A 23,263-nucleotide genomic window follows, 5' to 3' on the forward strand; every position below is an offset into this window, starting at 1 on the left:
ACAGGAACTCCCCTCAACACATTTTAAGTTCACATTTTAACTGTTGTCAGTTTATTCTGCAGCGCTATGTCTATCAGTAACAGTCATTGTGAATCTGGAAAGATATTTTGTTTTTATTCCCTGGGTAATTCAGAAGTAAAACTGTGAGCAGTCCCCTTGGACAGTTCAGAGTTGTCTGGGATGGACTTTGCCAAGCTGGGTTTTCAGTAAGTTTCTGGTCAGCTTTATATAGTATGAAAAATCTAAACTCCTTTTTTTTGTCTTTTTTTTTTTTTTTTTTTTTGGCTTTTTAGGGCCGCACTCACAGCATATGGAAGTTCCCATCACAGACTGTGGGTCAGACTACGGGTCGAATCAGAGCTGCAGCTGCCAGCCTACTCCACAGCCTCATCGATGCCAGAGCCGAGCCTTGTCTGCAACCCACACCACAGCTCAGAGCAATGCCGGATCCCTGACCTACAGAGCAAGGTCAGGGATCGAACCTGCATCCTCATATGGATACTAGTTGGGCTCGTTTCCACTGCCTCACCATGGGAACTCCCTAAACTCCTTCTAACAACAAGGTCTTATTGTGTAGCCCAGGGAACTATATTCAATATCCTGTAATAAACCATAATGGAAAAAGAACATGAAAAAGAATATATATATATATATATATATATATATATATATATATATATATATACACTACCTGACATCTATACTTCAAGCCAACCCTGAGACAAGGATTGAAGTCAAGTAGTTTATCAAGGATACAATGCCAGGAAGCACCTGTAGAGCAGTGGGGACAGGACCTGCGGAAATGAGACAATGCAGCGACTTAGCGCTGCGGGCAATTGGAACTTGTTCCCACAGCCGAGTTCTGGGGACCGGTGAACGCATTTCGCAGGGACACAAGCAGGGAACTGACAGTGTCTGCCACAGGAACATGACTGCCTTGTTCATTGGGCTTTGCACATAATCCATATTGTCTTAGCCTGAAGGGTGAAGGGGGTTTGTATCTGTTACGTTGCTGGAGCAAAGCTGGGCCCCAAATAGGAAGGCTCAGATATCCTTGGGGCCAAAGAGTAGAGTGAAAACATTTAGTTCAAGGTCTCTGACCGTTCACACTAGCCTCCACCCCCACCCTGGGAAATTCCTGAGGACAAGGATCCTGGTATCTGTCATGTCTGGCACACTGTCAGGGCTTGGCACACAGTAGGCACTCAACTTCCACTTCGTCATCCCGACATGGCCCTTAAAAGGTCAGTCACTCACCAGAATGGCTACAGGGAGAAAGATGGGGAGTGCTGAGTGACGGTGAGCAGGTGACAGTCACCACTGGGCAAGTGTAGATTGGAGAACTGGCATGATTTACAAAACTGATCATTTTTTTTTTGTCTTTTTTTTTTTTCCTTTTGTCTTTTCAGGCCCGCACCCACAGCATATGGAGGTTCCCAGGTTAGGGGTCCAATCAGAGCTGCAGCCGCTGGTCTACACCACAGCCACAGTCATGCCAGATCCGAGCCGAGTCTGTGACCTACACCACAGCTCAGGGCAACACCGGATCCTTAACCCACTGAGCAAGGCCAGGGATCAACTCTGCAACCTCATGGTTCCTAGTCAGATTCATTTCCGCTGCACCATGATGGGAACGCTTACAAAGCTGATCTTATGCCTACCCTCGTGACTTATTAATTCCATTCTTAGCTATATGCCCAAGAAAAATGTGTGCATATATCCATCAAAATATATACAAGAGGAATTCCCTTTTAGCTCAGTGGGTTAAGGATCCGATGTTGTCACCACTGTGGCTCTGTTACTGGAGTAGCAAAGGTTTGCTACCTGGCCCAGAAAGTTCTGCATGCCATGGGTATGGCCCCCCCAAAAAAATGTATATAAGAATGTTCACAGAATTATTTTTTTCTTTTGAGGCCTGCACCCACGGCATATGGAAGTTCAGGGCTAGGGGTCGAATCAGAGCTGCAGCTGCTGGCCTACACCACAGCCACAGCAACATGGGATCCGAGCCGCATCTGTGACCTACCCCGCAGCTTGCAGCAATGCCAGATCCTTAACCACTAAGCAAGGCCAAGGAACAAACCTACATCCTCACAGACACTATGTCAGGTTCTTAATGCACTGGGCCACAACAGGAACTCCCCACAGAATTATTCTTGATAGCCCCAAATAGAAAACTACCCAAATGCCCATCAACATTGGGATAAATAAAGTGTGGTCTATTTGTACAAAGGAAGAGAATACAGCAATGAGAATGGGCAAACTACTGGTTGCATAACAACGTGGATCCAACCCACAAACACTGTGAGCCCTAATACTGTTAATTCAACGGTTTAAGAAAAGGAAAGGCGGGAGTTCCCATTTTGGCACAGTGGAAACGAATCTGACTAGGAACCATGAGGTTGTGGGTTCGATTCCTGGCCTCGCTCAGTGGGTTGCGGATCCGGTGTTGCCGTGAGCTGTGGTGTAGGTCACACACGTGGCTCGGATCCGAAGTTGCTGTGGCTGTGGTGTAGGCCAGCAGCTGTAGCTCCGATTCGACCCCTAGCCTGGGAACCTCCATATGCCGCGGGTGTGGCCCTAAAAAGACAAAAAGAAAAAAAAAAAAAAAAGAGGTGGGAGTTCCCATCATGGCTCAGCGGTAACAAACCTGACTAGTATCCATGAGGACTTGGGTTTGATCCTTGCCCTCGCTCAGTGGGTTAAGGACCCAGAGTTGCTGTGGCTGTGGTATATGCCAGCAGCTACAGCTCCAATTGCATCCCTAGCCTGGAAACCTCCATATGCTGCAGGTGTGGCCTTAAAAAAAAAAAAAAGACAACGAAAAAAAGAAAAAAGCCGAAGGGCATTGGAGGGGTAAGGGATGGCATCTACAACGGAGGGAATAATACCAATGTTTTTCAGACACATACTGTGCCAATCCCTGCTCTAAGTGAACAGACATACCTGAAGAACTGCCCTCCTGGAGCTGGCATCCTGGTGGGGGCCAGCAGGGGGGACGTGTTCTCTGGGTCCATGGTGGTTAATGCTGCAACAGGGTGAGGTTTATTATGGGGGGTACTCCCCCAATATATTCAGGTACTTGGCGGTTGGGATAACGTGCCCCTTTCACTTCCAGAGTCCCAGTAAGTGCAGGCTGGAGGGCGGAAAGTGCTTCCTTTATATGTTAGCATTCTCTGTTTTGAAGCTGTCCTTGAGTTGGGAGACTGGCCCCACAAGGAAGCACTCAGGGCTTCCTTCCACGGCTCAGTCCCAGGAAGGTGTATCACTCCCACCTTAGCTACATACAAGCGAGGGCTCTTCCTGATGTATAGGGGCATTGCCTGCAGTGGTGGGTCCATCAGGCCAGATGTTCTGGCAGCCAGTGACTGGGCGGCCCCTGCCCTCTCCGATGCCCCAAGCAGGGACATGCAGAGAGGGTAGCAACACGCATGTGATGCGGGAATCTGAAAGTGTGAGCTGTGGAAGGGGGCCGGCGAGGAGAAGGCAGAGATGCCAGGGGCAAGAAGGGGAACCCAGATGCCCAGAATTAACAGGGATCTAGGAGAGACTTGCTGGAAAGAAACAAAGAGCCAAAGCAAGTCTCCAACTCCATCTGCCAGATCCAGGGAGATGGACAGAGACAGAGAGAGCCTGAGAATAAGCCCACGATGCAAGGAGATAGCCAATAGCCAGAGAAAAATAATGTTGGGGATGGGGGGGCAGGGAGAGACTTCTGCTCGGAAGAGAGACACAGAAAGTCAGGGCAAGGGATAAGCGGGCAGTGAAACAGATACACATGCACACAGAGACATGTGTATCCTGAGTTAGAGACCACCCAGATGGGAGCAGAAGGGAAGAGTCATCCAGACTCACCAAGGCATGAGGCAGAGGCAGAAACCCCAAAGCTGAGGAGTTCCCACTGTGGCAGAAAGGGATGATTGGTGTCTTGGGAGCACTGGGATGCAGGTTTGACCCCTGGCCCAGCACAGTGGGTTAAGGATCCGGCGTTGCCGCAGCTATGGCTTAGGTTGCAACCCTGGCCCAGGAACTTCATATGCTGTGGGGTGGCCAAAAAGAAAAAAAAGAGGAGTTCCCATTGTGGCTCAACAGTAATGAACCCAACTAGTATCCATGAGGATGCGGGTTCAATCCCTGGCCTTGCTCAGTGGGTTAAGGATCCGGTGTTGCCGTGAGCTGTGGTGTAGGTTGCAGACGTGGCTCGGATCTGGCATGGCTGTGGCTGTGGCATGAGCCGGCGGCTATAGCTCTGACTGATCCCTAGCCTGGGAAAAGGAAGAAAGGAGGGAGGGAGGAAAGAAGGAAGGAAGCCCAAAGCCAAGAGAAGAAGGCAGGGATGGAGACAAGCACTCATCCTCAGCAAAAGAAGAGCCCTGCTCTCAGCCGCCACCCTCAATCCCTGGCCACCCTGGCCCTTCTTCCAACATAGGAGGTTTCGGTGTGGTAGCTTTATTCTAAAGACGGCTGCCATCAGTTTCTTCCTACGTGCTACACCTCCATTCAAAGGAGCGCTTAACCACCATATACAAAGCCCAGGCTATTCTGCTGGAGGGAGAGGCCACATAGCAGACTGAAGTACCAGACATGGAAGTAAAGAAGCCATCCTGGATGTCCAGCCCAGCTGAGCCTCCAGATGACTCTGGGCCCAGCCACCATCTGACTGCAACCACGCAAGACCCCAAGAAGGACCACCTAGTTGAGCCCAGTCAACCACTGGACCATGAAAGATAATACCAAATTATTGTTTTAAGCCACTAAGTTTTAGGGTGTTTGTCACATGGCAACAGCTAACCTGCATACCTAGAAAAAGCTTTTAAAGCCTGACACCCCCACTCCCACAGCCCCCTCACAACAAAAGCAACACCAGCCAGGCACATTTTCAGTCCCTTTAATTAGGTGCTCTGAGAGAAGGGCAGAATGGCAGACAGGAGATAAAGAAAGAGGTGCTTCTTAAGCCTCTCTCGGCCCCAGGTCAGTCCTCATCCTCCGGCAGCTGGATCTTGTTGGGGTCGAAGCAGTTGGATTCCATGAGGGGGAGGCCGTTGGCCTCTCGGTATTTCACGAGCCTCTCAGCTTCCCGGCGGGCCCACTCCTGCATCCTGGAGGCAGCAGCGTGGGGGTAGACTTGAGGGAGCCTCCATGGACACCAATCCCCATCTTAGCTCCCATTGCTGCACAGGGACAGGATTCCTGACAGTCTCTTTAAAGCTCCACCCCTGCCTCTGCCCCCACCCACCCCACTCTCTTGGACACCCCATGCACCTGTAGTCAGGCAGATAAGCCACAAAGGTGCTGCCAAGGACCAAGACGATGGAGAAGCCAAAGAAGAAGACGACCCGCATGTTCCAGAGGTCCACAATGGGGTCCTTGTCATAACCGTGGGAATCTGGGTTCTGAGGCAAAGAGAAGAAGAGGTCAATGAAGGCTTCCTGCCACTCCACAAAGCAGTATAACCCGATCTCCAATTTCACCTTGGACCAAGCTCCTCCCTCCCTTCCTAAATTCCTCTCTATTCTTAGGATTTGTCAAGCTCCTTCCCACCACAGGGCCTTTGCACTTGCTCTTTCCTCTGCTGGGAAAGCTTTTCCCGCCGACCTAGCTGTGGCTGGATCTGCCTCCTCAATCAAGGTTTTGGCTTCATCATCGCTCCCCTCAGGAGGCATTTCCTAGTCACCTTGTCTATTAAGTTGAGCTAGAGCAAACTGACATTTTTAACAGGTCAAAAATTATTGAATATTGGCAATTTCCTATGGCTCAAACTAATAAAATAACTCCCTACCCCAAGTCACTATCCATTCACTTATCTTGCTTAACAGTCTTTCTAGCATTTACTTGTTTGCCAAAGCAGTATAGCCCCCAAATCCTCTGATCACATTATCTTATATTATTGATTGCATACTTTATATCACTGGGTTTTTTTTCTTTTTTATCTTTTTGCCTTTTCTAGGGCCGCTCCCACGGCATGTGGAGGCTCCCAGGCTAGGGGTCCAATCAGAGCTGTAGCTGCTGGTCTACACCACAGCCACAGCAACTTGGGATCCGAGCCACGTCTTCGACCTACACCACAGCCCACAGCAACACCGGATCCTTAACCCACTGAGTAAGGCCAAGGATCGAACCTGCACCCTCATGGTTCCTAGTCGGATTCGTTAACCACTGAGCCACGACAGGAATTCCTCTATATCACTGTTTTCTAATATTCTATACATTTATTTTCCCTGTTCTCTGCTATCATGTATGCTCTGTGAAAGCAAGGGCTTTATCTAACTCCCATGTGGCTGAATCCCTAGCACCCTGAACTTAGCCTGGCACACAGCAGGCCTTCAATACATATTTACAGAATTAATATATAAATGAATAAGCATCCTACAGAGCCAAGCTCCTCAACCAAAGGTTAGTATTGATGAAGCATCTATCACGTGCCAGGCCTTTTCACAAGCACAAACTGCACAATATCCTGGTAAGGTGGAAAGTGGCAAGAATAATTAACAGCTTCTAATGGTGAGTACTTAATAAGTGCCAATTGCTGTTCTGAGCACTCTGACTCATTTAATTACACGAGGCAGGTGTAATATTTTATTTTTTAGAAAGTGTCCTAATACTTTCCCCATCTTTCAAAGAAACTGAAGCACCAAGGGGTTAAGCTACTCGCCCAAGGTCACATATGTAAGTAACTATCAGGGCCTGTATTCCAACTCAGGCATTCTGATTTCAGTCTCTGCTAACAGGATAGCACAGCAGACCTGATTCTGCCACACATTCAGTTAAGTGAGCTTGGAGGAGTCACTTAACACCTTCATGCTTCAGTTTCCTCATCTGCAGAATGGGTATATTAATAGTACCTACCTCGAAATAGGGCTGTTTTGAGGATTAAATAAGTTAATATTATAAAGTGTTTCGAACACCTGAGCAAGGACCGTATCAGTGTTTAATATTATTGCTGTTATGGTATACTGCTCATTTCAGGTTTGATATCTGTCTGGAAAATAAGGTCAGTCTCGCCTCTGGCCCTGAACCGAAGGTTATCAGGGGACAAAGGAGGAAAAGGAGCTAGAAAGAACTCCCAAATCTTTGAGGATTTTGCCAGCTGCGCAATCCTCAGCCGACTAAGTACGTCCTCTACGGCGCCCCGTCCGCAGGTCCCCGATTGACCCTTGCGGCGTCCCGTTTCCCCTCCCTCTCACCTTCTCATAGAGGTTTTCGTCCTCCGGATCTGGGTCCTCCTGCAAGCGTATAGTCGGTTCCGGCGGCCGCTTTCCCACCAGAGCGGACGGGGCGATCACAGCCCTGGAGGAGCCGGACTCCCAGCGAACACGGGCAGCCGGGAGCCCTCGCGTCGCCGCTGCTGCTAAAAGGCGGCGAGCGCACAAACCTAACACCCCGGCCGCCATGACAGCTCGTTCTGCAGGCTCGCGGGGGCGGGGACGGAAATGTGACTCTGCGCAGCTGCAGTTGGGCCTGAGCGCGAGAATTGTCGCTCCGCCCCCGCCGCACTAAATAGGTCCCGAGTTGGGATTTTGTTTTCAAACGTCCTCTTTCCCTCCCTCTGTCATGGCCTCACGGGAGCAACCAGCTTCCTATCTTCTCGGTCAGGCTGTGGAATTTCTGGCCGAAAAGGCTGCTTATTTTCTTGACGAGAAGAAAACGGTGACACTTGGGTGGATGCAGTCCCCAACCAATCTCGAGGAGAGTTCCCGTGCCCTTTGGCGAGAGGGGCGGAGCTTCCGCTGGTCTTTCATCTTCCTAGGAAGCCGAGCTTCTAAAAAGCGGGCCTCGCCGGATTGGCCAATAGCTACTCTTTTTCTCGACTTGCGGGCGTTCGCACGGGGAGCGGGGTGGTGGCATGCGCTTGCCAATCAGAGCAGGCCAGGGCTGGCCCACGAAGGACGGCGACCAATAGACGGGGCCGGCCAGAGCGCGCTCCCTTAGTAGGTGGATGGTGGTCGAAGCGCCGGCTCCCTTCTCGTCGTCGCCATTTTGTGCTGGTGATCGCGGCCGGCTGGGAGTAGGCGGCAGTGAGTTGCCCGGGGAGGGCAGCGCGCCTGGGCGCTCCTTCCCTCCCCAGTCCTCCGCCCTTCCGCATTCAGCCTCGGACTGGGTCGTTGCGCGGACCGGCTCCGGCTGAGCTGGGAGAGTTGGAGGAGGTGGCGGCGGGCCGAGGTGATGTCCGGGAGCCCTCCCTTGACAGCCCGGGCCGAGAAGGTGAGCGTCGACGCTGGTCGTGGGGGCGGAGGTAAGGGACCGGGGGCGGGGGTGGGGGGGGGGAACGCGTAGAGGAGGCGCGAGGGCGAACTGCGGGCGGCAGGTTTGGGTTTTCGTGCAGAACCCCCGATGCTCACACGGTCTGTGCTCGGGAGGGGGTGTCTTTTTTTGTTGTTGTTTTTTGTTTTTCTCCTTTTGAGAGCAGAGGCGCGTGCGCGATTGGGACACAGGATGGGTGCACGCGGGTTGGGGGAAGGGAGGGACGGATGGGAGTGGGTTACTGTGGCTTAGTGTGTCTGCGACGCCGAACTTTATCCGTGGGAGGCGAGTGTCTGCGACTTTGGTTTTTATCTATAGGAAGTGTGCTGTCTGCTCTCCTGTGTGACTTTGGTACTTACCTATCCACGGGGAAGTGTTTGGTGGCTCTGGTCCTTATTCTTGAGTGGGGGAGGAGGGAGAACGTATGACTGGGGTCTCTATCCTCGGATCGTGTGTCCGTAACCCTGGTCCTTATCCATGGGGAGGGGTCCTTATCCCCAGAAAGTCTTCTTACAACTGGCCCTAATCCACTTACTGGGTGGGAGGAAGTGCAAGGAACGTGTGTAAGACTTAGTGTCCCTTCTTTGCGGGGGTGGGGGGTGGGGGAAGAGGGTGTTTCGTATCTGTTACTCTGACGCTCATCCTGTGAAAGGGGGCCTCAGTGGATGATTATGGCTTGTATTTACCCTGGATTCCTGTCTGTGATTTTGGCCCCTAGTTATTCGGGGCTTGACTCTGTTGAGTTTGTTCCCTATCTGTTGTGGATACCAGTGTATAACCCTGGCTCCTTTGCCAGATCTAAAGGGTTTTGTGTCCGGCTCTCATCCACTGGAGCCCCTGGTCGTGATTCTAACTCTTAGCCATCCGGGAGCGGGTAGCGCTGGTTCTCTGTGGCTTGAGGAGGAAGAGAAAATCGGTGTGAGTGTATCCGCGGAGGAAAGGTGTAGTGGCAACCTAGTTTGGGGCAGGTGCTGTTACCACCTGGCTTTGCCTGAGTCTTGTTCAGAGGGTGGGGCCTAAAGATTCCGGGATACTTTGTGGTGACCCCTGGCCTGGTCTCAAGGCTCTCAGGCCTTCCTTAGTTCTCACCGGAGCCTGAGGGTTGGGTAAAGTGACTGCCCATACGTCCCGGAGGAATAACACATCGGTTCAGAACAGGCTCCGAAAGGACTCGTTTTGCTTCTGAACAACTCGGGTCCAGAGCTCTGGGGAGGGAGCCCCCTTGGGGGACCTGGCTGTGCATAAGAGACAGGGCTCAGGGCTGAGCCAGTTGCGGTGCGGAGCCAAAACTGTGTTGGCCAGGAGCCTAGGGAGGCGGCAGCTGTGTCATTGCCAAGTTAGCCCCGTCACCCCCTGAGCCTTTCGTGGTCTCCTGCCGTGTCAGAGTGGGCAGCCAGCGTCTTTGGGGGAGGATGAAATATTCCCTGGAGGCTCGCGGATGGTAGCCTGGTGGGTGCCTGGGACCCCTGTTGTGGTGTCTTGCCCCGATGTCTAATGTGCCTGATCTGAGACAAGTCACCCAGCACTGAGAGCCCACTCTCCCCTGCTGCCCGCCCGGGCAGATAGCTCTGGGCTTGAACTTGTCTACCAGTCTCCAATGGCAGAGCCCTGATCACAGACAGCATGGGTGGCGCCACTGGGTCTCTCTGCGAGATGCTCCCCCTCTGCTGAAGGCTATGCTGTGTCTAGGGTGGCGGGCTCTAGCTTCACGTTTGTGGGGAAAGAAAGGAAGGAGCAAGCCAAACAGGGACTGCCTTCCTGCTCTGGTCCCCAGGAGTATTTCGAGTTGGGAAACAACATCGCTGGGCTCAGGGACAGCAGAGAGCCTTGAAAAGGTTTTTTCAAGGAACCCGTCTCTGCCTCAACTGCCTTGACCCCTTTCTTCCTTCTCCTCTCCCTAGAGTCCCTGCAGGAGGCATCGCCCAGGCTGGCAGATCATGGTGGCAGCAGCGGGGGTGGCTGGGAAGTGAAACGGAGCCAGCGGCTGAGGAGGGGCCCCAGCAGCCCCCGCAGGCCGTATCAGGACATGGAGTATGAAAGACGGTGAGTTACCCACTCCTACCCCTTCCAAGCAGCCTAGGCTTGTCCTTGTGTGCGAACTGACCCAGGAAAGCGCTGGGAGGGGGCTTCCGGGCAGGGGGAAGGAAAAAAAAAAACAGCACAGCAGATGATTGGTTTCTTTTCAGCAGATGTTTATTTGGCACTTGTGAGCCAGAACTTGCGCTAGGCTCTGAGAGTGCATTGGTGAATGAGATAGATAAGATTGCAGCCTTTGGAGTTCCTGTTGTGGCTCAGCAGGTTAAGAACCCAACATAGTGTCCATGAGGATGTGGGTTGAATCCCTGGCCTCTCTCAGTGGGTTAAGGATCCAGCGTTGCCAAGCTGCAGTGTAGGTCGCAGATGTGGCTCAGATCTGGGGTGGCTGTGGTGTAGGCCAGCAGCTATAGCTCCCTAGCCTGGGAACCTCCATATGCTGCAGATGTGTGGCCATAAAAACAACAAAAATAGGATTGCAGCCTTCTCCTTACTTAGGGTCTCACAGGGGATATTACACAGTTACAGATGATTACAAAACAGCTTGATTGGTGTCGTGTTTGGTTACAGGGTGGGAAGGGATCAAGAGAAAGGGAGGAATGGAGGCTGATGCCCAGGTTTCCAGTCTGGTTGACCCAGATAGGTATATGGTGCCATCCACTAAGATGTGGACAGCCCCTGCAGGAAGAGAGGCGTAGGTGGGTGGCAGGTGGGTGGTGGGTTGTAAGTGCCTGTGGATTCTCAGGGGAAAGGTGTGGGCTGTAGCTTTGGGTTTGAGGGATGGATGGGAGTGGTGCCTTCAGAATCAGGAATTGCCCAGGTCAAGTATGGGGCAAGCCAGGTCAGCAGGTAGAACTCAGCACTGCATTTTTAAGATCTGGGATTCAGGGACAGGGTGGGTTGAAGTTGGTGTGATATTTATCTTGGAATGGGACACTCTCGGATAGTTATTTTTAAACTCTGGTATGAACAAGAAACAGTTGGGACACTTGGTAAAATACAGAGATCCCTTTTAATGTCTTACAGAGGGTTTCTTCTACCTTTTAAAAACTGTAGAATTATAGTATCTCATTTTCTGAAAACTGAGCCCAAATTCTAGATGTGGTCATCATCAGTCTTTGTTTCAGAATATCTTTTGAAAGGCATTCAATTTTGGGTGGTATTCACTGGAAGCGCTCTGTGGCAATTTCTTAGTTTGTGTAGGTAACATACTTGCTTCAGACTTTATTACCAAATAAAACCACTGACTTTCTTTTGGCTTTTAAAGGACCCCAAGTGCAAAGGTTTGAGTTAATCATAGTTTTTCACCTCAAGGTAGGCTTCTATCATAGGTTGGTACAAGACCTTATATTTATTTTTTCCTTTTTATTTGCAATTCCCATAGCTGTAGGCAGCTGCTCTGTTGTGTTTGAAATGTACCTTCCAAAATATGTAGTGTTGTTTTCAGTGTCTGTGTTTTCAATTTACACAAATGGTAGAGTGCTACAGTCTTCATTCTGTTTCCTGAACTTTGTACTACTCAGCACTGCGTTTTTAAGATCTGTCTGTATGTATGTTAGTTGCCATATGTATGTTAGTTTTTTGCTTCTAATTGGTCCCAGGGACACCCTGAGGTGTGCCTACTGCCTTTTATTTAGCCATTCCCCAAGGCTCTATACCTGTTCTTAATTTTGGTGTGCTGAAAATCATCACTTTCTTTTCTTTTTTTCTTTTGCTTTTTTTAGGGCTGCACTTGAGGCATATGGAGGTTCCCAGGCTAGGGGTCTAATCAGAGCTACAGCTGCTGGCCACAGCCACAGCCATGCAGGATCCAAACCTCGTCTGCCACCTACACCACAACTCACGGCCACGCTAGATCCTTAACCCACTGAGTGAGGCAGGGATCGAACTCGCAACCTCACGGTTCCTAGTTGGATTCATTTCTGCTGTGCCATGATGGGAGCTCCTGAAAATGATCACTTTTTCATCTTACAGTCTATCCTTTCAGAATCTTCTCTGTTCCTACCTCTGGATCACACAAAGGTTATTCTCTGTAGTTCTGCCTTTTGCACTCAGGTCTTTAAATCCATCTAGAGTCCACTTTTGAATATGGTATAAGGTAGGTTCTGGTTTTATTTTCCTCCAAATGGTGAGCAGTTTTCCCAGTATCACCCCTGAAATAGTCCGTTCTTTCTTTATTAATTTGCAGTACCTCTCATTTCAAGTTCCTTCATGTACATGGATCTGTCTTGAATGATCTGATTCATTTCAGTGATCTGTTCTTCAGAGTTGATCTAGCCATTTGCAGAGCCTTATGTAAAAAGCTTATCAAGTCCTTCAGAAAATTCAAGAATTTTGATTGAGATTGTATTGAATTTTATTAATTTGAGGAGAATTGTCATCTTTGTAAGCAGTCATCCAAGAGCTGTATGGTAAATATTTTGGAGTTCATTTAAAGGCCGTAAATCTGAATAAACTAAAAATACAAGTCTTGGGTGTTCTTTTTTAATTGATGTGTAGACGATGTACAATACTTTTTAAGTTTCAAGGGTACAGCATAGTGATAATTTTTTAAAGATTATTTATAGTTATTATAAAATACTGGCTATGAACTCTACTGTACACCACAGCCTTGTATCTTACTTGTGTTATATATAGTAATTTGTACCTCTTAATGCCCTACCTCTGTCTCGCCCTCCCCTTTCCTCTTCCCCCTGGTAACCACTAGTTCTCTTTATCTGGGATTCTGTTTCTTTTTTGTTACATTGACTAGTTTGTTAATTTTTAGATTCCATGTAGGCGATATCAGAATTTTCTTTCTCTGACTTATTTCACTTAGCATAATACCCTCCAAGTCCATCCATGTTGTTGCAAATGGCAAAATTTCATTCTTTTAATGGCTGAGCAGTATTCCTGTGTGCGTGTGTGTCTGTATGTATATATACACACGTGCACATACATATATACTGTATCTTCTTTATCCATTCATCTGTTGTTGGACACTTAGGTTGCTTCCAACCTAAATAATGTAAATAATGCTGCTGTGGGGGTGCATGTACCTTTTCTTTTCTTTTTTTTTTTTTTTTTTTTTTGTCTTTTTGCTATTTCTTGGGCCGCTCCCGTGGCATATGGAAGCTCCCAGGCTAGGGGTCAAATCGGAGCTGTAGCCACCAGCCTATGCCAGAGCCACAGCAACGCGGGATCCGAGCCGCGTCTGCAACCTACACCACAGCTCACGGCAACGCCGGATCGTTAACCCACTGAGCAAGGGCAGGGACCGAACCCGCAACCTCATGGTTCCTAGTTGAATTCGTTAACCACTGCGCCACGACGGGAACTCCCCTCCCTCCCTTTTTTTTTTTTTTGCATGTACCTTTTCAAATTAGCGTTTTTGTTTTTTTCAGATAGATACTCAGGAGTGGAATTGCTGGGTCATGTGGTAGTTCTAGTTTTAGTTTTTGAGGAGCCTCCAGACTGTTTTCCGTAGTGGCTGCACCAACTTATATTCCCACCCACAGTACACCGAGGATTCCCTTCTTCTCCACATCCTCACCAGCATTTGTGATTTGTAGACTTTGTGATGATAGCTGTTTTGATGATTGTGAAGTGATATGCCATCGTTTTGCTTTTCATTTCTCTTACTAGTTAACAATGTGAAGCATCTCTTCCTGTGCCTGTTAGCTGTCTGTATGTTTTTGGGAAAATGTTCAGGTCTTCTGCCCATTTTTTGATGGTTGCTTTTTTTTTTTTTGATGTTGAGTTGTATGAGCTGTTTATATATTTTGGAAATTAACCCTTTATTGGTCATATCATTTGCAAATATATTTCCTGTTCAGTAGGTCATCGTTTTGTTCTGCTGATGGTTTTCGTTGTTGTGCAAAAGCTTTTGGGTTTAATCTGGACATTTATTCTTTAAGGTAATTCCTAGGTGCTTCAGTAGTTTTTATTGACATCTTGTTTTTTGTATTTTCCAAGCTAGTATTTCCTGGGCTGGAGGAAAGCTTTTGATTTTTGTAAGTTATCTTATTCCTGCTGTGTTCTCTTTGTTATTATTTCTAATCATTCATTGTTGGTTTTGATGGTCTTTCTAAGTAGTTGGTCGTGTTGTGTACAAACCAATCCTGGCTCTTCTGATTTCTTTTTCCCCACAGTGTTGATCAGGACTTTTGGTACCATGTTAAGTAGTATCAGTGATGCTGGTTAAGATTCATTGTAATTAAGAATCACAAATTAAAATTCATTTTGGCAGATTGTAACAGAAAATCCAAAGAATAACGGCTTAAACAATATAGTTGTTTTCTTTCCCATAAAGGACATCTGCAGATAAGCAGTCAGCCCAAGCCCAGGCCTGATAAACAGCCCCTTTTGCTTAACCATCAAGTGTAATGTGTACTGTAGGCTTTTTGTCTTATTTTATTTTTAGGGCCACACCCGTGGCATAGGGAAGTTCCCAGGCTAGGAGTCAAATCTGAGCTGCAGCTGTCGCCTACACCACAGCACAGCAACACCAGACCTGACCTGTATCTGCAGTGTACACCACAGCTCACAGCAATGCCGGATCCTTAACCCACTGAGCAAGGCCAGGGATTGAACCCATGTTCTCATGAATACTGGTCAGGTTCGTTACCACTGAGCTGCAATGGGAACCCCAACTGTAGGCTTTTAGAATGTAGTCTTTAATAAGTCAAGAAAATTCTCTAATCTGAGTTTGCTAAGACTGATCAGAAACTAATATTGAAGTTTGTAATTACATGCTTTTTTCCCTCTTTTGTTAGCAACTTTATAAATTGCATTAAATTTGCATCCTTTATATTCTTGAGAATCCCTTCTTGATCATGGTATGTATGTATGTGTTTATACCTTCTTATTTTGGAAAAACTTCAAATTTACAAAAAAAAAGGAGTTCCCGTCGTGGAACAGAGGTTAACGAATCTGACTAGGAACCATGAGGTTGCGGATTCGGTCCCTGCCCTTGCTCAGTGGGTTAACAATCCGGCGTTGCCATGAGCTGTGGTGTAGGTTGCAGATGTGGCTCGGATCCTGCGTTGGCTGTGGCTCTGGCGTAGGCCGGTGGCTACAGCTCCGATTCAACCCCTAGCCTGGGAACCTCCATATGCTGCGGGAGCGGCCCAAAGAAATAGCAAAAAGACCAAAAAAAAAAAAAAATCACAAGTATGGAGTTCCCATCATGGCGCAGTGGTTAACGAACCCAACTGGTATCCATGAGGATGCAGGTTCGATCCCTGGCCTTGTTCAGCGGGTTAAGGATCCAGCGTTGCCATGAGCTGTGGTGTAGGTCACAGATGCAGCTCGGATCCAGCGTTGCTGTGACTGTGGTGTAGACCAGCAGCTGTAGCTCTGATTTGACCCCGAGCCAGGGAACTTCCATATGTCACGAGTGTGGACCTAAAAAGACAGAAAATTACAAGTGCAATCCTCTACCCAGAATCACTAATTGTAAGCATTTTTGCCACATTTGATTTACCAACCTTCAAACCTACTCCTCCCTCCCTCCCCACTTCTTCTCCCCTCTTTCTTCCTCCCTCCTCCCTCCCCTCTACCCCCCTCCCCTCTCTATATATACCATTTTTTTCTGAATCATTTGAGTTAGTGGAAGACCTGACCCTTAAGTACTACAGCACGTGTGTCCTAAGACCAAAGGGTACTTATCCAATATCAGGAAATTTAACATAGATACAGTACTTTTGTCTTTCAAGTCTACATTCAGATGTCATCACTTGTCCTTTGTAGGTTTTTTTCCCTAATCCGGTGTCTAATATAAAGATCACACATCTCATTGAACTACTTCAGTTTTTTAGTTTCCTTTAATCTGGAATAGTTATTCAGTCTTTGTCTGTTATGACCTTGGTATGTTTTAAAAATACATGTCAGTTTGGTAGCTGGTTTTCCAATTTGGGTTTTTTTTCTTTTTTTTTTTCCTTCACTTTTTAGGGCTGAACCCGCAGCGTATGGAAGTTGCCAGATTAGGGGTCAAATCGGAGCTGCAACTGCTGGCCTACACCCCAGCCACAGCAACACGGAATCCAAGCCGTGTCTGCAACCTATACCACAGCTCACGGCAACACTGGAACTGCAACCCACTTAGTGAGGCCAAGGATTGAACCCACAACCTCATGGATACTAGTTGGATTCGTTTCCATTGCACAGCAATGGGAACGCCTCAGTTTGGGTTTTTCTAATGTTTACTCATGAATTTTTGGCAAAAAAATCATTAAAATAATGTTATGTATACTTTTTTAAAACAGTGTTATCTTTGCTTAGATACTTGTTTTGTTTAGGATATTTGCACCCATGTTCATCAGTGATGTGATCCTATAATTTCCTTTTTTTTAGTATTTATCTGGCATTGAGTCAGGGTAGCCTCATGACATGAATTGGGCAGCTTTTGCTATTTCTCTTTATTGGAGAAACTCACATAAGAATCATGTCCCTTGAAATCTTGGTAAAACTCACCTTTCAAAGGGCCTGGGTTTTTTATTGTAATTTTATCTACTTCTGCCAATTTTAGCATTTTGTTTTCCAGAAATATACACATTTTGTGGAGTTCTTTTTCTTTTTGGTCATCTTTATAGTATGTAATAATATGTGTGGTAGGGCTTCTGTCCCCCTCATTAGTCTTTGTTTTAAACAGAATTTCCCTGACTCTTCTAAGTTGTTTCCTGTCCTTTGCTCTTAACAGTGCTGCCACTGAATACTGTTTCTTTTCTGTATGTGTGCAAGTATATCTTCTCTTGAGTGTGAGTGACTTGCTTCTAAAGGATAGATTGTAAGGGTAAAAGAAACTTTACAGTGGAGGAGTTCCCGTCATGGCTCAGTGGTTAACGAATCTGACTAGGAACCATGAGGTTGCAGGTTCGATCCCTGGCCTCACTCAGTGGGTTAAGGATCGGGCGTTGCCATGAGCTGTGGTGTAGGTCGCAGACGCAGCTGGGATCCCGTGTTGCTGTGGCTCTGGCGTAGGCCAATGGCTACAGCTCCGATTCGACCCCTAGCCTGGGAACATCCGTTTGCCACAGGAGCGGCCCTAGAAAAGGGAAAAAGACAGAAAGAAAAGAAACTTTACAGTGGAAAAACCTGGTGGATCCCCCCATAACTAGATGACCAAGGTCAGCATCACGGTGGAAGTCATGTTGATATAGCATGCACCTGCCATCTGATGTGATCAGAAGGGCAACTCCTGTCTCTTGTATTCGACAAAATACCTGACCAGTACCCGCTGGATCCGAGCTGCATCTGCTGCCTACACCACAGCTCACGGCATCACTGGATCCTTAACCCACTGAGCAAGGCCAGGGATTGAACTCATGTCGTCATGTATACTGGTCGGGTTCATTACTGCTGAGCCGCAATAGGAACTCCCCATGACCAGAACTCTTAAAAATTCTGTCACGGTTGTAGGGGGAAAAGAAAAAAAGACAAGATTGAGAAACTTTCACAGCCCAGAGGAGACTAAAGGGCTATGATGACTAAATGCAATGTGGTATCTTGGATTCAGTCCTGGAACAGAAAGAGGATAATAGTGGAAAAACTGGTGAAATCCTAAGAAAGTATGTAGTTCAGTTAACTTTCTAGTTTTGGCAAATGTACCATGGTTCTCTTAACATTAGGAGAAGCTAGGTGAAAGGTGTGAGAATTCTGTTATCTTTGAACTTTTCTGTAAATCTAAAATGATCATTTCTTAAAATAAGTTTGACTTTATCAAGATTAGAAACTGTTGTACATCAAAAAATGCTGTTCAAAAAAAAAAAAAATGAAAAGACGGAGTTCCTTGTGGCACAGTGGGTTAAGGATCCGGTCTTGTCTGCAGAGGATCGGCTGCTGCTGTGCTGAGGGTTTGATCCCTGGCCCGGGAACTTCCACGTAATGTGAAGCAGGCAAAATAAAAGAATGAAAAGATAACCCATAGAATGGTAGAATGTATTTGCAAATCATGTATCTGATAAAGGGTTAACACCTAGGATATATAAAGAACTAAACAGCAACAGAGAAACCCAATTCAAAAATGAGCAAAAGTGAGTTCCCATTGTGGCTCAGCAGGTTAAGGAACTGATGTTGTCCCTGTGAGGATGCAGGTTCGATCCCTGACCTCACTCATTGGGTTAAGGATCCACTGTTGCCACAGGCTGCAGCACTGGTCACAGATGAGGCTTGGATCTGGTGTTGCTGTGGCTGTGGTGTAGGCTGGCAGCTGCAGCTCCAATTTGACCCCTGGCCCGGGAATTTCTGTATGCCTCAGGTGTGGGTGTAAAAAGAAGGAAAAAAAGGCAAGGGACTTGAATAGATATTTCTCCAAAAATGGTACACAAATGGCCAATCGGCACATGTAAAGATGCGTATTAACAAGTGTATGCAGAGAAATTGGAAGCGGTGGCTGGTGGGGATGTAAAATAGCTGCTGTGGCACACTGTTAGGCAGTTCCTCAAACAATTAAATATAGGGTTATCCTGTGATTCAGCAGTTCCACTCCTGGGTATATACCCAAAGGCCCTGAAAGCAGGCACTCAAACAGAGACTTGTACACTAGTGTTCATAGCATCATTCATAGTATCAAAAAGCACCGGTAGGTGGAAACAGCCCGGGTGTCCATCAGCCGATGGGGTATATACCATACATGCATATATCGCCATGAAAAATATGATTCCGATACATTTTACACCATGGTTGACCCTTGAAACCATTCTGCTAAGTGAAATAAGCTAGACGCAGAGGGCCAAGTGTTACATAATTCTACTATGAGATACCTGGAAGAGGCAAACTCAGAGACAGAAAGTAGAATAGAAGTTGTGGGGCCAGCATGGAGTTAGCGTTTAATAAGTGTGGAATTTCTGTTTGGGGTGATGAAAAGTTTCTGGAAATAGATGGTGATGGTTGCACAACATGGTGGGTGTACTTTGTGCCACAGCGTTGTAAACTTCAAAATGGTAACATTTTTGTTATTTATTATCACAGTAAAAATAGTTTAGAAAAAATATACAGAAATAAATTTTAAGCATTATAAAAATGATTTATCCGGTATAGTTTTAATTTTCATCTTGAATTGTGAGTGAGGTAGAGCATCTTTTCAAATATAAACCATCTGCGTAGTTGACCCTCGAACGACACAGGTTCGGACTGTGCAGGTCCACTGATAATTCAGATGTTTTTCAATATTAAACACTACAGTGCTACGCGATCCATGATGGGTTGAATCTGAGCATGTGGAGGAACCACAGATCTGGAGGCCAACATAAGTTACACTCTGATTTTCAACAGAGTGAGGGGTCAGCACCCTTAACCCCCACATTGTTCAAGGTCAACTGTATGTAGTTTCTGTGAATTCTCTTCCTTTTTCTTTTTTCCATATATGTCCCCTGTTTAGTGTTTGTCTTGACTTGGTTTGTAATGATTTGGGGTTTTCTATTTTTGTTTTTTTCGGGCAGAAATGTTTTATTTTAATAGAGTCAAATTTAATAGTACTTTCTTCTCTGGCTTATGGATTTGGATTATAGTTTTCCCTATTTCAAGATTATCAAAAAAATTATCTCAGAGTTCCTGCCGTGGGGCCACAGGATTAGTGGAGTCTTGGGAGCTCTGGGACGCAGGTTCGATCCCTGGCACAGCACAGTGGGTTAAGGATCTGGCATTGCTGCAACTGCAGCTTAGGTCACGACTGCGGCTCAGATCTGATCCCTGGCCTGGGAACTCCATATGCTGTGGGACAGCCAAAAAAAAAAAAAAAAAAATCCCATGTTTTCTCCTACTTTTCTTCTGTGGTTTCATTTCTTCTATTTAAATCTTTTTTTTTTTTTTTTTTTTTTGGTCTTTTTAGGGCCATACCCGAGGCATATGGAGGTTCCCAGGCTAGGGGTTGAATTGGAGCTGTAGCCGCCGGCCCACACCACAGCCATGGCAATGCTGGATCCTTAGCCCACTGAGTGAGGCCAGGGATTGAACCCGCGTTCTCATGGATACTACGGGTTGGTTAACCACTGAGCCACGACGGGAACTCCCATTTAAATCTTTGACCCATTCCAAATGTATCATGGTTTTATATGTGTGAAGAACAGTTATGAGGTCTTACACATATCTGGGTATTTAGGATCTTACTGTTTCTAAACAGCGGCTCTCAATACAGGCAAAGTATTTATTTCGGCATATTAATTTTGTGCCCAGCATCTGACTTATTTTATTTTATTTTTCCTTTTTATGGCCTCACCCATGGCACATGGAAGATCCTCGGCTACAGGGTCAAATTGGAGCTGGAGCTGAGGCCTATATCCATGGCCGCAGCAACAGCAACACTGGATCCGAGCCACATCTGCGACCTACGCTGCAGTGTCAGATCCTTAACCCATGGAGCGAGGTCAAGGATCCAACCTGCAACCTCATGGACACTATGTCAGGTTCTTAACTCACTGAGCCACAGTGAGTTATGATTATAATCATTTTTCATTTGATTCTCTTATGCTTTGCCGGCACATCCTCATATCATTTACAAATAATGGTAGTTTTACCTTCTCCTTCCCACCTTTTCATCTCTTTTCTTCATTCCTTTGTTTGTTTTATAGCTAGTATATGGGAATCATGTTAATGATGGTGTCGATAATGGACATTTTAGTGTTGTTTCTGGCCAGCATTGGGATCCTGCTAGTAGTAGTTTATAGGGGGGCCCGTTTTTTCTTGTTTTAAGTAGATGTGTATTGGTTGCTTTTAGAGGAATTTTTTTCATTTTTATTTTTTATTGAAGTTTTGTGTTCGTTTCAGGTGTACAGCAAAGTGATTCAGTTATATACATACAAATATCCATTCTTTTTCAGATTCGTTTCCTATCCAGGTCATTATAGAATACTAAGTATAGTTCCCTGTGCTATGTAGTGGGTTCTGTTTAGAATACTTTTAAAATCATTGCTTTTTCAAAAAAGAAACAATCATTGGAGTTCCCGTCGTGGCGCAGTGGTTAACGAATCCGACTAGGAACCATGAGGTTGCGGGTTCGGTCCCTGGCCTTGCTCAGTGGGTTAAGGATCCGGCGTTGCCAAGCGAGATGTGGTGTAGGTCGCAGACGCGGCTCGGATCCCACGTTGCTGTGGCTGTGGTGTAGGCCGGCGGCTACAGCTCCGATTCGACCCCTAGCCTGGGAACCTCCGTATGCCACGGGAGCAGCCCAAGAAAATGGCAAAAAAGACCAAAAAAAAATTATCATTGGGCGTCTGCTGAGTATTAGGCACCTTTGGGAAATAGGGTAGTGAACCAACAGGTATGGTCCCCTTGTCTCCTGAAGCTCATAGTCTAGTAATTTCTTAAATCATCAAAGAAATGCCCAGGAGTTCCTTTTGTGGCTCAGAAGAAACGAATCTGACTAGCACCCATGAGGTTGCGGGTTCAATCCCTGGCCTCGCTCAGTGGGTTGCGGGTCGGGCATTGCCGTGAGCTGCGGTGTAGGCCAGCAGCTGTAGCTCCAATTTGGCCCCTCACCTAGGAACCTCCATATGCCATGGGTGCGGCCCTAAAAAGCAAAAAAGGAAAGAACGAAAGACATGCCCATTAAATCAACGTTGAGATCATTATTTTACCGTTACTGCAGTCGGAGCCGTTGTAACAAAATGGCTGCGGGTGCGAGCAAGGCGACTGGCAAACGAGTGGGGCGGCGCAGTGCACCTCACCCCTCGGGACCCGGCGCACCTTGCGGGACCTTGCTGAGCACTCCCGAGTTTTGTCTTGAGAATAAGAGGGAGTCGTTAAAGGAGCGATGTGGTTGGGCCAGATCGGCATTGCCTTATGAGATGCTCACATTCGGGGTGTAGAGAATGAACTGGGGGAGGCCTGGGTGGAGGTAAGGCCACCAGTCAGCGGGCTACACCCGAGGGCCCGGTGAGGGAACACAGGCACGGATGGGAGAGGTGGCGGAGGGAAGGCGAGGAGTGGATGGGGTTTGAGGGAGAAGCCCACTCCCCGCATGGGATCGGGAGGTGGGGATCCCTGTCGGGCTGGGGCTGAGGGTCCAGAGGAAGTGAGCCGGTGGGTCACCTTCACCGCTTGCCCCTTTCTGAAAGGACTGTCCTCTCATCGCTCCCCATCCTTCTCTCCCCAGAGGGGGCCGTGGAGACAGGACTGGCCGTTACGGAGCCGCCGACCGTTCACAGGATGACGGCGGGGAGAACCGCAGCCGAGACCACGACTACCGGGACATGGACTACCGCTCGTATCCCCGCGAGTACGGCGGCCAGGAGGGCAAGCACGACTATGATGATTCGTCCGAGGAGCAGAGCGCAGAGGTGAGGGCCGGGGAGGGCCGCTTCTTGCGGGGCCTCTGTTTGGCTGCAGCACCATGTGCAGGTAGCTCTCAGCTCCCATGCCTTCGGACTGTGCTCGGTGGCTTTGCCTCACCTGGAGGGTCTGTCCCCACTCCCCTCTCTGAGGGCTCCTCTCCCAAGTTGAGTCTCCCTGACTTCCATGTGCTTGGCTCTGTACTTCTGAGGGCCCCTGGCCACCACCTCTCTCCCTTCTTCCCTGTTGTGCAGGGTTCACTGCAAGCCCTGTACTGCCTGCTCCCAGCTAATTCGGGGACCCAGTGTCTAGGGTTGGGAGGGCACCTGAGAAACGACAGCACTAAGCAGAGCAGCTCTGCAGGGCTGACCGTGGGCCGTCTCAGAGGTGGCAGAGCCCCTAGACAGAAGAGAAAGACCCCTCGGTGCTCTCCTTTGCCCTCAGGGGCTAGCTACTTCCATGACTGCTAGTTAGCCCTGGCCTGAGGCGAGAAGCCAGATGCTCACCATCAGGGGGCCCCTGTCTGAGGGGCAGAAGCCGCCTTGCCTTAGAGGAACCCCGCTTTGAGGGGGCAGTCAGGCCCCTGGTCCCAGCGAGCCGACAGCCCTCCTATCCGGCAGGGTGGGAAGAGCGCACTTGTACCCCCGGCCCTGGGAGGCAGACGGTGGGCTGCCAGCCACCCTCCGGGGGGTCTGGTGCAGACCTCTGTGGTGGGCAGCCAAGCTTCCTCAGGGGCAGCTGC

At 48.0% G+C, this 23,263-nt stretch overlaps 2 protein-coding genes across 32 annotated transcripts in view; one reads left to right on the forward strand and one right to left on the reverse strand.

The window, feature by feature from the left end:
* Positions 1 to 4,872: 4,872 nt before the first annotated feature.
* Positions 4,873 to 7,404, reverse strand: NDUFB11 (NADH:ubiquinone oxidoreductase subunit B11). Of its 2 annotated transcripts, none has more exons than XM_003135056.5 (3): positions 7,185 to 7,404; positions 5,263 to 5,393; positions 4,873 to 5,099 (listed from the first exon to the last, which is right to left on the reverse strand). In XM_003135056.5, exons 1-3 carry the CDS (start codon positions 7,389 to 7,391, stop codon positions 4,973 to 4,975), a joined length of 465 nt encoding a protein of 154 aa, XP_003135104.1. In that variant the 5' UTR covers positions 7,392 to 7,404; the 3' UTR covers positions 4,873 to 4,972. The 2 variants fall into 2 exon arrangements, with proteins under 2 accessions (XP_003135104.1, XP_084863975.1); XM_085007849.1 differs by having other exon boundaries at positions 4,873 to 5,171.
* A 523-nt stretch (positions 7,405 to 7,927) lies between these two features.
* The window catches only part of RBM10 (RNA binding motif protein 10), a 29,676-nt gene continuing 14,340 nt past the window's right edge, over positions 7,928 to 23,263 (forward strand). For 16 of the 30 annotated variants that reach the window (XM_021080368.2, XM_085007708.1, XM_021080369.2 and 13 more), the window contains exons 1-3: positions 7,928 to 8,202; positions 10,143 to 10,284; positions 22,346 to 22,529. In XM_021080368.2, coding sequence (XP_020936027.2) covers positions 10,268 to 10,284; positions 22,346 to 22,529 — 201 coding nt within the window. In that variant the 5' untranslated portion in view covers positions 7,928 to 8,202; positions 10,143 to 10,267. Of the gene's footprint in view, positions 8,234 to 10,142; positions 10,285 to 22,345; positions 22,530 to 23,263 lie in introns of all 30 variants that reach the window. The other 14 variants (XM_021080362.2, XM_021080364.2, XM_021080363.2 and 11 more) reach the window with 1 other exon arrangement.

This window comes from Sus scrofa, chromosome X, assembly GCF_054392235.1.
Source record: "Sus scrofa isolate SSC_HxYL_T2T_F1_AM1 chromosome X, Sscrofa_HxYL_maternal_Yorkshire_Landrace_v2.0, whole genome shotgun sequence".
In the NCBI taxonomy this organism is placed as follows: domain Eukaryota; kingdom Metazoa; phylum Chordata; class Mammalia; order Artiodactyla; family Suidae; genus Sus; species Sus scrofa.